Below are 13260 nucleotides of genomic sequence, written 5' to 3'. Positions count from 1 at the left end.
AGGAAAAAGCAAAAAAAAAAAAAAACTTCAAGCGAGAAAAGTTTCTATAAACATGTCCATTAACTGATGTTTTATAGTTTATTTATTTATTTGTTTGTTTTAACAGTGCATTTTGCTTTGGATCCTGGTTGTCTTGTTCCACTGTCAGCCAATCTCCATTGGGATTGAGCAGGCTGGGTTTATTTTACTATTACGCAAAAATGAGTAAGTGCCATCAAAGCAGAAAACACGTGTGATTACAGCAAAAACTGATCAAGCCATAATTACAGTCAAATGTGTGGAATCACTTTGAATTTAGCACAGACACGAGACCATACAGTGTGACATCATGTTCTTATAATGTTCCATTAGTATTATTTTGTGTAAAAACAACTGAGGGCTGAACTTTATGAAACTAAAATGTGAATGGATTTGCCATTCATTCTTGTTTACTTGTTTGTTTGTACACATATTTAACCTACACTTGATTATCTTGTAAGAAATACAAGGAATCTGAAAAAGTTCACCTGCTCCGTTCAGTACCAGGTATTTATTTCTGAGTCACACTGGTTGAATTTTTTTGGCTTAATATTTCCTGAATCAATTTTGGCCGTTGAAAAATGAACCAATGTTGACTATGAACCATATCGACAACCACGAAGTCACTGTCAAACCAAATTGATAGTTGAGTTGGTCAAGTGTCTCTTTGTTCCAGCCCCCAGCCTGGATAAAACAGCAGGGTCGTGTCAAGAGTTCTACAACCTTAAAACATTGATAGTAATTCTGAAAAAGTAAGTTGATTAGTTTGCCCTATGTTGTCTATCACAGGTTCATTTAACACCTGCAACAAACAAAGGACCTCTGTATAGAACTGAAGTGTCAGTATATTGTTTTAATCTCACTTTCCAGAGTTTCAACTGCTACAATTTAGTTTTTGTCATTTTTAAACGTATTTTTTAACAATTTCACATGATTAAATGTGTGTATGAGAGTGCTATGATGTAATTTCCTTAAAGCTACACTGATACAATGGGAAAAATACTTTTAAATCAAAGCTAACTAATTGATGTTTGAGCTCAGAGAGGCAAACCTGTGTCTTTTTCTGCCAACGTCAATAAACTAAATCAAGAAACGTGTATCCATTGCATAATCATTTTTATGAAAGCCTGAGAGAAGGGTCAGTCTGGAGGTGTGAAGGCATTATTCATCTTGCATATCAGCAGTGTGCAGTGAAAGAAAGACTGACCCTGTCCTCCTCCCACCCAGACCTCCTAAACTGTGTTTGAGCAGTGGGGGAGCAGACCTGTATTGTAATTCTCCTCCACAGGCTAAATAAGGGAGAACGCCTCCACAGGATAACCTGACAAAACGCCTCCTACATCATATTTGTATTGGGATCTCATGACTGCTTGGATGTGGATTACAGATTTGTTTTATCTGAGCGTGTCTAACCTGCAATACGTTGTATTTTAGGAAGAATACTGTTCCAAAGCTGGCACTGTCTGGGTTTGACCATCATCTTTTTTTCTCGATGGTTGTAGTTCAGCGTCACATACTCCTGTTGAGAAGTAAACAACGGCCAGGTGTCGCCATCAATCCCTGGTTGTCTATAAAGTTGGGACAAAAACAGGAAGACAGGATCAATACGTTGAAGGTATTTGAAATTGCGCGTACGGTTAGCCTACCCAGTGCGAGCAAAGTTGGTCCAGTGTTTCATGAATTTTTTTGTCATGTTGACTTCATTCTTTGTGTATCCAAGAGATGTGTTTAGGGGCATTCCAAAAACAAACTCTATCTCGTAGCCATGAGCCACTCCCATCCATTCAGGCCAGGACATCAGAGATGAACGGTGGTCAAAAAAATAAAAGAAAGTCTTACCACCTTTTAGAGAGTACCTATGGAAAAAATACACACATATATATAACAAAATAGCAATATATAAAGACACTTTCATCCCATGAACTGAAAATATTTGTTTCATTAAAATTGAGTTTAAAGGACCTAGTAATAAAATAAATACATAAAAAAGACACTCAAATGAAAATGGTGTTTTTAGTATATTTAACATGTTCTTGTGTCATTGTTTTCATGATGGAGGATATGTATTAAGGAAATTAAGCTCAAATTGACATTTCTGAGTATTTCTTGATTTGAATTGTGAAGCAGGAGCATACAAAAGAATGTTGGAAAAACTTGTGTGACAAGTAGGGTTGGGCACCGATGGGTTCTGATGCTGTTCCGGTGCTACCGCGGTTCTTTGGTTTCGGTTTCGGTTCCCTTTCGGTGCTTATTGCGGTACTTCAGTAATAAAAAATAATGCCTTTATCTTCCTAAATCAAAGCAGAACGGCTTCAAACAAGCGCAGACTCCCTCCTGCCGTGCAGCTGTGTGCACGTAATATAAAGCATAATATAAAATTCCGTCTTAAATAAACTTAAACGTCCTTGAAATTTTAGCCTGACATTTTATTAAATTAAATCAGGAATGTGGCATTTATTTGCAGTTGTTTTTGGGCAAAAGCAATATTTTATTTCAATAAAATAAGGCGGAAGATAAATGTCAATCACACGGCTGCAAAGCGCAGCAGATGATGACGACCCGCTGTGGTGGTGGGCGGAGCCGAGCCGAGCTTTCTGCTATTAGCAGCCCAACAAGGAGGAAACGATTCATTGTTTCATTTTGGGATGGGGCTCCAGCGTTGTTTAAAAATTGCGGAAACTCCACTATTCACAGCGAAAGTCCCGCCCACCGACGTTGCGGAAGCCGACCATCTCGGCGGTTTTATATGAGCCCGCCCACGAACACAAGAAAGTAAATAGATAGGCTGAATCGTAAAAAATCAGAAGGGAGTACAAGTGATTGACATGTCCACAGACAAATGAAACTTCAAGGAAATTTGGAACCGAAATCCGGCACCGTTTGCAGCCGCATCTTTCGGTTTCGGTAGAACCGCGCAAATCATAACGGTTCCTACTTGGAACCGAACTTCGGTGCCCAACCCTAGTGACAAGTTAATAGACTTTAATAGAACACAAGCTCTGTGCTGTGCTCCATTCTAATGCACCCGCTTGTAGACAACTAAATTCATGTTTGAGCTGGCATCTGCCTCAAAACTGTACAGCTGGATGGCTCCAATATTGTTCGCCATCTTTGTTGTACCAGTAATGTTAGGTTGGGTTGTGAAGGGCTGAAAGAAGTGAGTAGAAGGGGGCGAGTTTTCTCCATGCCAACAGTCCCGCCCACAATTCACAGGCAAATTTCTAATGAACTTTTGCTGTTCTGCAGAAACTGTCCAAAAAAATCGCACTTTTTTTAAAAAATTGTGGCTAAAAGTTGCATAATCATAATTCAAAGACCACTAATGCTTTTAAAATAGATCAAAAGATGATTGAGGTGGAACTTTAAAGTTTTTTTTTCTTTTTAAGATTAAGTAAATTAATATAATGTTGGTATTTTGACTTTTATTGCTCCAAAAAGTAGCTTATGGAAGAGGAACGTCTCTCACTTGTTAGCAAAGTCCACTAAAGGACATACGATCGTATGATCTCCAAACAGTTCACCCAGGGAGTCTCGATTTTTCATCCGGCTTTCCCAATCGGTCCAGTCAGTGTATTCAGAGATGACTGCTTCCTTTATGATGCTATGTGCATTGGCTACTGTTAAATCAACACCAGCAAGGAAGTCCTTTCTTGAGATGAGGCTCTGACCAGTGATGGAAAAACCAGGTGATCCATAAACAAGAAAGCACGTCCCTTCGTCTTTGTTGAAGCCAATCATCAAGTCCTTCTTTGGGAGATTATTGCTATTGAGCAGTTTCTGTAGAAGAAATGAATCAACAAATAATAAAATAATGAACTATTATCATCTTAAGACCTCTTAAGAAAAAAAAAAAATGTTTTTTTTTTTTCAGCCTGATTGATTCAACTTAACTGTACTTACAGGTAAATAATCACTAAAGGAAAGGCAATTTAAAAAAATAAAAGAATAAAAAAACTTTTCAGTAAGAAAATGTATAAATATGCAAACTTCTATTATCTAAAAAAAATGGAAACATACCTCCACTTCATCTGTGAGGAAGACACCATCAACAGTAGGGACAAATGGAAAGTCCAGGAGTGGTGACGTTGTGATATTATATTGCATTTCTGTGATAACTTTGGCCTTAACCAGCTCCAGACATGTTTCAAGAGGACCTCGTTTAGACTTGGTACATCCCAGAGCTTCGGACAGCCTCATGGACCTGGATGTTGGGCAAGAAAAAAGTAATAAATTAAGATTTTTCAACTTTAAGCACAACATCACCTGGAAAATGATATTACTTTAGAATTATCTTGCACTTTTGTAGCTTTCAAAGCAATGTTTGTGTTGCATCTCTTTATAATACAAATTTTGCTTAAACCGAAAATGATGGAATTTTTTACAGACCCTTGTATATATGTTATCTCCAAAAACGCTTAACACTTCACTGTTAAATTTTAGTTTTTTAACAAAAAAATGAATGCCTCTTATCTTTTCATGGTCTAATATTGGGGGAAAAATGTGAGAAAAGCATAAAACAACAGAAAATACAAAATAACAGTTTAAAATGTATTCTGGCTAAGAGGAAAACAGTGGAATGACAAGAAAATCAAGGACAGCCTTAATGTAGGTTGTACTACTGGGAGGTTTGAAGAATCTGACTTCCTTTAAAGAGGCCATACCATGATTTTTTTAAGTCTTTCAGAGGAAATATGTCATATATTACCTTTGGAACACAAAAAAATTGTTATTTTTGCTAAGTATTCTCATACACGGAAGTAAAACGACTCGATCTCTGAGCCACAGCCTTTCGCTCCTTGGGGGTGTCGCCTATTTCATGACATCATCCTAAAGACGTCCTAGTCAGCATGCTACCCATGAAATAACACACATTCAAACCAGTTCTTCTAATTTATCACTTCCTTTCTCTACCAGGAAATAGTCTGCTCCCTTTCTCTTGCCGTCTTTCCAATATCCCCTGTTTCCTTTAGCCATTCAAGGATACATTCATGAGTCATCCCAACATGTCATGTTGATTCATCACAAGAAGTTTCTTCACGAAGTTTGAACGCTAAATTGAATGAGAGTTTCTTTGCCATCACCAAACGAACTCACAACAAACAGCCGGCGTCTGCACGACAGTGTATGAGTCGGGTGGGGTTGGGGGGTTCTCACAAAGCTAGCTAATCACTGCTGGCTTAGTGGAGAAAGTGTTTGTGTTAGCCTGGGGGCAGAGCAGACTCTTCCTGGAACAGGCGGTACTCACCTTGTGATGTAAGCATGTGAGGACACGCTCATTTTTGTGGGTATGGGAGGGGCTGCTGTTGAGACCACCGGTTTTTACTGGATTATACAGAAATGTGTGAATGGATCAAAATATTGCTTTGGAGTTCTTTATAGTGAGGAATGAACAGTATAATACACTTAAAAGCTCAAAAAGTGTAGTTTTCATGGTATGACCCCTTTAAATAATATAGAAATGTACTGAGAAATAACTTAGATGATCCACCAATTAGCCCCCTCCCAAGACAATCAGGGGAATGATAGATGGAAAATGAATGCATGCTGAGTAATAACGATTGATCTTAAATTTCAAAAGAAAAATGGCATATATTGATACAAAAATATGCAGGTTGGGACATTATTGCAAAATAGTAAAAGATCTTTGAATAAAAACCTTGACCTAAATAAGATTTTAGATGCACACAGACCTGTCCCATGCCACCTTCTGGCTGACTGAGGCCCAGGGTGCATTTGGACTGCCGCTCTGCATCACAGCCCTCTGAAAAAAGCCATGGCTGCCTGGAGAAAGCAGGTGGAAGCCAACAGACGCTGCCCCGGCACTCTCCCCAAACAGAGTTACCTGAATAAAACAGGGATGTTTATTATTCCAGTTAAGATCTAAAATCTGCTTTTACAAGTACTAGATAGTCTTTTTCTCATTTGGTCATAATTTAAGACAGTATCAAGAAACCTTCGAAGGATCCCCTCCAAACGCAGCAATGTTACTGGAAACCCATTTAAGGGCCAAGCGCTGGTCCAGCAAACCTGCATTCCCTCGAATGTTTTTGTTGTCAGGAAGGGACAGGAAACCAAAGACTCCCAGTCTAATATTGACAAACAGGGAAAAGATGAAAGATGTAAATGAAAAAGAACGCTAAAGCTTGCTTTTCTTCTATATTTTAATTGGACAGAACAATGTTTTATCCATAGCACAGATCAATTTTTGCCAGAAGGAATATACACTGACAGGATACTAATGCAAACACAACAAATAAAACAAAGCTAAACTTTATCAGTTCCTGACCAATAATTGATATGAAATGTTCCTGTTAACAAGCAGTGTTTGGTATTCTCCAGCTCAATCAATATCAAGCTATAGAGTTTGATCCTTTTTGCCCATATGAGGTTGTTTTAAGTAATCTCTTTCGTTCAGATGTAGTCTTTTAACCTATGCCTCCATATTCCTGGGGCACTTTTAAAGTTCTTGCAATTATAACATTTTTTGTTGAGTTTTTGTCTACGATCACAGAAGGACCGGAAATGTATTTTGGGAATTTTTTATCTGGGGTTAAGCTTCCTCAGATGTTTCCTCCTTTAAAATTTGGAAGTTATCTTAAATGTTTTCCTCGCAAAACATTTAATTCCTAATAGTGTGTGTCGTACGTCTGTTTTAGTGGTTTTAGAAAACTATTTAATGTACATATATGCAAGGGAAAAAAAACATACCTATAATTCATTGACACTATTACAACACCCTCAGATTTGCTTAAAATATGACCGTGGTAAACGTCAATGGTGGATGTCCCTGTGACAAAACCACCACCATGTATCCAAACAAGCACAGGAGCAAGTGCTAAGGGCTGGGTTTTGTTCACAACTGGGGTCCAGACATTAAGATACAGACAGTCTTCACTCAGAGGGGTGTTTGGGTTCCACATCTCTGCACCTTGAAACCCTGGGACAAAAAAAAAAAAAAAAAAAATGTCAGTAGAGACTTACTGGTGCAATCAAGCAACTCCCACAGACCTATATATCTGCTCACACTTGGCTTTAAGGCTTTACTACAAACTATGTCAAGGGTCTATTCAAGCAGAGAAATAAAACTTAAATTAGACCTAGAAATACTGTATATGCACTTTAGTATCCATTTCAGCCGGAGTTAGTGAAATAGATTCAAAATCTTTTTTCTTAGGAAGGGGACCTTAAAGCTGTCAATGACCGATGCCTTAGGTGAGCATCTATTTGTGGTACCATATCTAAATGAGGGTGTGTTTAGGCATTTAACATATGCTTGGCATTGGTTGTAGTTGGCTTTCAACAATCCCTAACAGATGGCCATGTCTATAAATATTTCTGTGCCCATGACCCAGCCGCAGTCCATCTTTCGCTGCTCCAGTATCAGGAGCCTCACTAGGCCCAAAGGGCCACTTAAAAGTTGGTCTAGTCCTCCTGTAAGAGCACAAAGGCTTCTTTCTGTCTTTAACTTTTTTTTTTGCACTCTCTTTTATGAGTGCTTCAAACACTTTAAGCTAAAATCTTTAAGTATAAAAAAAGTGAAACCAATCTTAAAAGAAACGGAGGAACTCAAGCGTACAACCTCAAGAGGTTTTGTAGGGGGGAAGGGCAGTATGACATTTTGGTGACCTCGAAGCATTTTTATAAAAAGAAAAAAAAGAGAGTAGATGTAGAAAATAGTGGTGTAATATAAACTAATCTAACATAATTTACTAATTCACATTTTCTTTAATTATAGTGTTTGAGCAAAAACATTTAAACAAATTGCCCAAAATAAATGATTGCATTTTTAAAATACCAAATAGCTTTTTTTCAATAAAAGACAGTATTTGAGTTATCAAATTTGAGTTTGTGAGAAATGCAGACAAAAACTGCAGAGTAGAGACAAATGCACTGAAACAGCAAATTAACAAAAAAATGCAACTGTCTCATTTATTTAGAAAATAAGAGTCATGCGTCAAGATTGAGAGTTTTTGGTTCTACACCAATTTTACTTAGTTGTATATGTCTATAAAAAATGTACAGTAATCACTTAAGTTTATCTTTCACTCCTTAATGGCTGAATTTCTTTTTTTTTTTATTTGTACGCAAGCTCTTCATCAAGTTTGTATGACAAGAAGTTAGAGAAAAATAGTAAGTAAAATGTGCTCTAAGAAACTTTGTTGTCCAATTACATATTCCATTTGTGTTTCGAATGTACAAAAATTTTACGTCAACAAAATTATTTAATTGATTAATTAGCTGAATCCACATACGTAGACGTAAGCCATATAAGAAAAATGACTTTCTTCAGCTGTGAGGTCCGTGAACAACAGAAATATATGTGGCCCAAAGGAATCTGTGACTTCCGCCTGGATCTTTTTTGTATTTTAATTCAAAAACATCTGATTAGTTTGTTGACAAATGTTTTTGTTCTTTGTATAAAATTACATCTAAAACTTTGATTCTATTTTGTAAAACCAGTTTGTTAAACATTTTTTTGGGTTTCCACAGTAAAATTCATCCCTTTTATCCTGACGGAATCTTTGTTTTTGCATGACTTTATGTCTAGTGTCTGAATACAACATGGAAAAAAATAAAAATAAAAATAAAGGTAGTATTACATAGGTATGGTTTTGCTGATTAAAATGATATAAAATAAGCAAGTAGGTATTCTTTACAATTAAAAATACAGAGGTCAATTTAAAAGTAGGCAAAAACAGAGGTTTAGGTCCAAGGATCCAAAGGGTTCAAATAAACACGCTAAATGTACAATTTTGCGTGTGATTTCATATTGTGATTATTTGCAGATAATAAGTGGCTGGCAAATACTGAACCTAAAATAAAAAAGAATTGCGATTCATTGTGATATTTTTTTTTTTCCAAGTTTGCGATTAGTACAATTGTAAAAAGTTTTCAGCAAAAAAGTAGGGAATCAATAAAAAAAAAAAATAAATAAATAAATATAAACACTTCATAGTGCTGACAAAAAATAACATTTTCTAACAATTCTGCACCCAGACTAAAAGTATTATTTTTTTATCTGTGTAGATACAAAACAGTATTCTACCTGGAAAGGTTTCATCGGGAATCTGGTGGCAGGAATTTGGGAATTTGGTAGCATCTTTCACAGTCACCCACTTCTCTGCTGGCTCTGGAGCTCTGAATCTCAGTTTCCCAATGGGAGGTTTCCCATAAGGAATTCCGAGAAATGCTCTTACTTCACCTCCCAGCACTGATATCAACTTCCCCTGAACTTTCCCATGTGTGGTGTTGATTACAAGGTCATCTCGTGTGGCAAAAGATACAGTCAGGATGTGAAGTAGCAGAGGAAGAACTGCAAAGCGCGTGCACCAAATGACTGAGGCCATGGAAAAGCTTGGAGGGAAGAAAAAAGAAACACGGTTATATTTTTAACACATGACTTGCGCTTGTTGAAAACAATGAACAAATTCTTGCAGAATAATTGGTCTTGCATAACACATAGACTTGCACTGTGCCTGGTGTTCTACTGACAATAAAAACCAGATCACAACTCAGTTTTGATCTTAGTGTAACCAGAATAATTTGAAACTTCACACAAGTTAAAAGTTTTTGTTTAGTTAGTTGTGTCAAGAGTGTGGAGGCTGATGCACTCCCTAAAACACAGGATGCAGATAGACACTAAATACACAGTTTTCTTGGAAAAAGGAAAAAAAGAAGTGACAGAAACGCAACAAAAAACATGACCAGAATCCAGGAACGTCTACTTAAAACCAGCATGACACGCTGAGAGACACAAATTAACAAGGAACAGCTGTGGTGATGGAAGCAATTAACATTAAAGTTTAACATGAATCACTGAAGGGCAAAACGAAACAGGACAGAGGATTCACAGAGCAATAAACTAGGCAAAAGTAAAATTAGATCAGAATAAGTCAAATAAATTCAGGATTTTTTTTTTTTTCCTATTCACACATATGTGTTACATGAATAATTTCAGGGAGCACATCTTGTGACTTCAACAAATCATGAGAAAACAAATTAATTTTCAAAACTGAAATCAATACATGGTTTAATAGAGCAGCAAAAGCGACACAGGTAAGGATTTTACTTGAAAGACTTGGTGCAGATAAATCACCTTGTACTATTTTACAGATAATATTTCTCAAAAAAATAAAATTAAATAATAATAATAATATACATATATATATATGTTTCTATGTACGTCACTGAATAAACGTGAGCTTGAGAAGTGAGATCAACCGATTTAATTGAAGCAGCCACTTTGCATGCCTTTATATTATCAAGACAACGGTAATTTTACTGAGCTGCCCAATTCAAACTGGACACACCTTCAAATGCAAATGTTCTGCAACCTGCTAACCCACAATGTGTCTCTGAACCCTGAGCAATGTGAGACTGACCACTTCTAAAAAAAGTGTATGGGTTTAGAGGTTCTTCATGTGTGTGTGTGTACTATACAGCCTGAAACACACACAAAAGAACCATCCTGTTATCAGCAACAGGTGCAAAAAGCCAGGGTGTTTGAGGACTCGGGTTGTAGCGGTGGCCTTGACAAAGGTGATTTATACCTCCATGGTGGCAGCATCAGTCCAGAGAAGTACACTGAGATTATATAGTCATGTGTGCTGCCTTCAAGGTGACATTCTTTTGAGAGACATCAAAGGTTTTTGACACAAAACCAGGAAAAGCACATTTTGCACACATTACAAAGTCGTGGCTGCAGAGGGAGAGCATGCAGGTGCAAAGTAGGACCTGCATTTGGGCTTGTCCTCCCAAAAACGACATGCTCAGAATTTAATATTATTTGTATTTATTTATTTTTTTAAAGAACCTTTTGTTTTCCTGTGTAATAATTTCAAAAATTTAATAAAATTTGGTAAAGTATATATATATATTTTTTTTCTATACTAATTTACCAGTCTTCAGTGCATCCACAGGGATGCTCAATCAACAGTGCTGTATCTGTGTTTGCGTGCGTGCGTCTTAGCGCACAGCAAAGCAGGCAGAGAGGATTGCAGCCTGAATGTGTCACTTCATAGCGTCCGTAATCCTCACATTTATGCGACACCGAGGTCGCGACGACTATGAAATGCAACTAATTGCACGTGCCGCTAATTCGGAAAGCCGCTTTACTTTTTAAAGAGGCGCAGAGTAAACAAATGGAAAGCTTAAGGAGGGAAGCGGCGCGCAGCTGTTCTGACGCGCGGCTCTGAGGATTGACGCGCTCACACACAAACGCAAACAAGCGACTTAGAAAAAAGGAAATTAACTCCTGCGAAATTGCATGAAGCTTTTGTGGTGTCTTACCTTGTCAGGAGATTCAGTTTGTGTGTGTGTGTCTGCGTGGATCTGAATTAGAAAAGTGATCACGCCCTCTGTCCAGGGCTTGCTGGACAGTCCCAGTCCACCACCCACATGGTTGCAATCTTTGTGCGTAATTACTCCTTCACATGAGTCCGTGTATTACAAAGAGCTAAAAGATTTATGCAAAATGACAATACTAATTTGCATTCAACAGACACATATCTGTTTTGATATTTTTCAATTGCATTTTGTAAAAGCAAATGGATTTCAGAAAAAATGCAATTTTGAAAGTTATTTATTTTTTTTTTTTTACTATTATTTAGTTTTTACTTGTGATTTAGGAGTACTAAGCACCTTCCAAGTGGTTTAAAATCCCCAATGGAACGGTCTACTCTTGCAAAAGTTCCCATAAAAACATATTTTTGTGTCATTTAAAAAAAAGACAAAATAAAGGAAAAAGTTCAACTACCTTCTATGAGTTTTCGTTGTTTATTGATTTAGAAATGTCTCAATATCTGATAGACTGAACACAACATGCAGTACCTTGAAACGCTGGATCAATTAACAAAAAGCTTTGTAATTTGTTACATTTAAACATATTTGTTTTTACTTAATCAAATTTTTGAGTTGAGTAAATGCAAAATAGTAATTTTAAGAGTAACAAATTACAGAACTGTTGTTAATTGATTTCACTTTTTAGAGTGTAACATCCTGCATGTATGCAACACGCTGTAAACTGATAATTAACTTTAATAACACTTCCTGTGCACTGCCCTGTGTTTATCTCTCACAGCACTGACCACTCATTCTATCAGCATTTTTTCTCTTTTCTTTTTTTTTTTTTGCTGTGTGTGTATTTTTTTCCCTTGCACTCTCATCCATAGGCCACATTCAGAGAGAAAAATAAAACTTCCAAAGAATGTTCAGCAGAGCTTAATATGTTTGCTTATCCTGCCTTAGTTTGTGTCTGTTGTTATTTTTAGCACATCTGCAGTTGGAATAACAGTAATACAAGCATGCTGATGCGCTATTTTGGAGAAACAGGCTGAGGATATAGTGTGTCAGCTTAATAAATAAAATGTTTATTTCAAAGTTGCATACAATACTAAGGTGTCACTTGACTTTAAACGTAAATTTATTCAAGCCTTTTTCTCTAGACAATATTTTTTCTCTCTTTTGCAGTGTCGACTCACCTCTTTATTTCTCTGTTGCTCCCTCAACAAGCCAAACCGCTGTAAACATAGACACCTAGCCAGAAAAACTGGAAAGAGAGGGGAGGCTCTGTTTTATAAAGTCATGCAGAAAGGTAGCATGGACACTGGATGGACACAGAAATACGGACAACCAAACAAGCTGCTTCTTCGAAATGCAACATCTTTTCCCTAATTACATACCAGGAGGGATTAGGTGGTTAAATTAAGAAATGACAAGCCTTCAAAAGACTGTCTCTCATTCCAGGATCCTCAAAATAGGCTGTGGACTGAAACACAACACCCCCAAACACACAATTTCACCCCTTGGACTGTTGCCATGTTGCTCTGCTGTTTTGAAGTCAGATTAAAATAATACAGTCGAAGAAGCAAACAATAAAGTCAATGAAGCATGGTTTCAGTGTGGTAGCAACAGAAGATATGTCATCGTTGATCTGTCTGTGTTTTATTTGAATATTGACAGTTTAGGATCTTGCATTTGCCTTTACAAGTATGGCATACCTTCACCTTCTTTGTGAAAACTGCATCCAGTCTCCAAGTTTAGAGTCATGTTAAGAAACAATAATGTCATTACCAAGTTTACAAGTTGCAATAAAGGGTCATTTTCAGTCATCTGGTTGTAAAAGTTGGGGCAGGTTTGTTGGGATTGCCTTGTTTTAACTGCACGATTCTTCTAAATATATGACGTTTGTTTTGTGTGACTTTTTTTTTTCTGTTTTAAAGCCATATAAAGTAGCCATTAAGT

General features: G+C 36.9%; 1 protein-coding gene across 2 annotated transcripts in view; it reads right to left on the bottom strand.

The window, feature by feature from the left end:
* Window positions 1–12937, bottom strand: part of LOC112149957 (acetylcholinesterase) — a 14373-nt gene extending 1436 nt beyond the window's left edge. The window contains exons 1-9 of one of the 2 annotated variants that reach the window (XM_024277973.2): window positions 12498–12937; window positions 9065–9372; window positions 6727–6955; window positions 5972–6104; window positions 5709–5860; window positions 4036–4219; window positions 3485–3795; window positions 1665–1874; window positions 1432–1586 (exon numbers count right to left, since the gene is read on the bottom strand). In XM_024277973.2, coding sequence (XP_024133741.1) covers window positions 1432–1586; window positions 1665–1874; window positions 3485–3795; window positions 4036–4219; window positions 5709–5860; window positions 5972–6104; window positions 6727–6955; window positions 9065–9365 — 1675 coding nt within the window. In that variant the 5' untranslated portion in view covers window positions 9366–9372; window positions 12498–12937. The other variant, XM_024277972.2, reaches the window with a different exon arrangement.
* Between the last annotated feature and the right edge of the window lie 323 nt (window positions 12938–13260).

Source organism: Oryzias melastigma, linkage group LG13 (genome assembly GCF_002922805.2).
Source record: "Oryzias melastigma strain HK-1 linkage group LG13, ASM292280v2, whole genome shotgun sequence".
In the NCBI taxonomy this organism is placed as follows: domain Eukaryota; kingdom Metazoa; phylum Chordata; class Actinopteri; order Beloniformes; family Adrianichthyidae; genus Oryzias; species Oryzias melastigma.
This window is presented reverse-complemented; position numbering and strand designations above follow the sequence as displayed.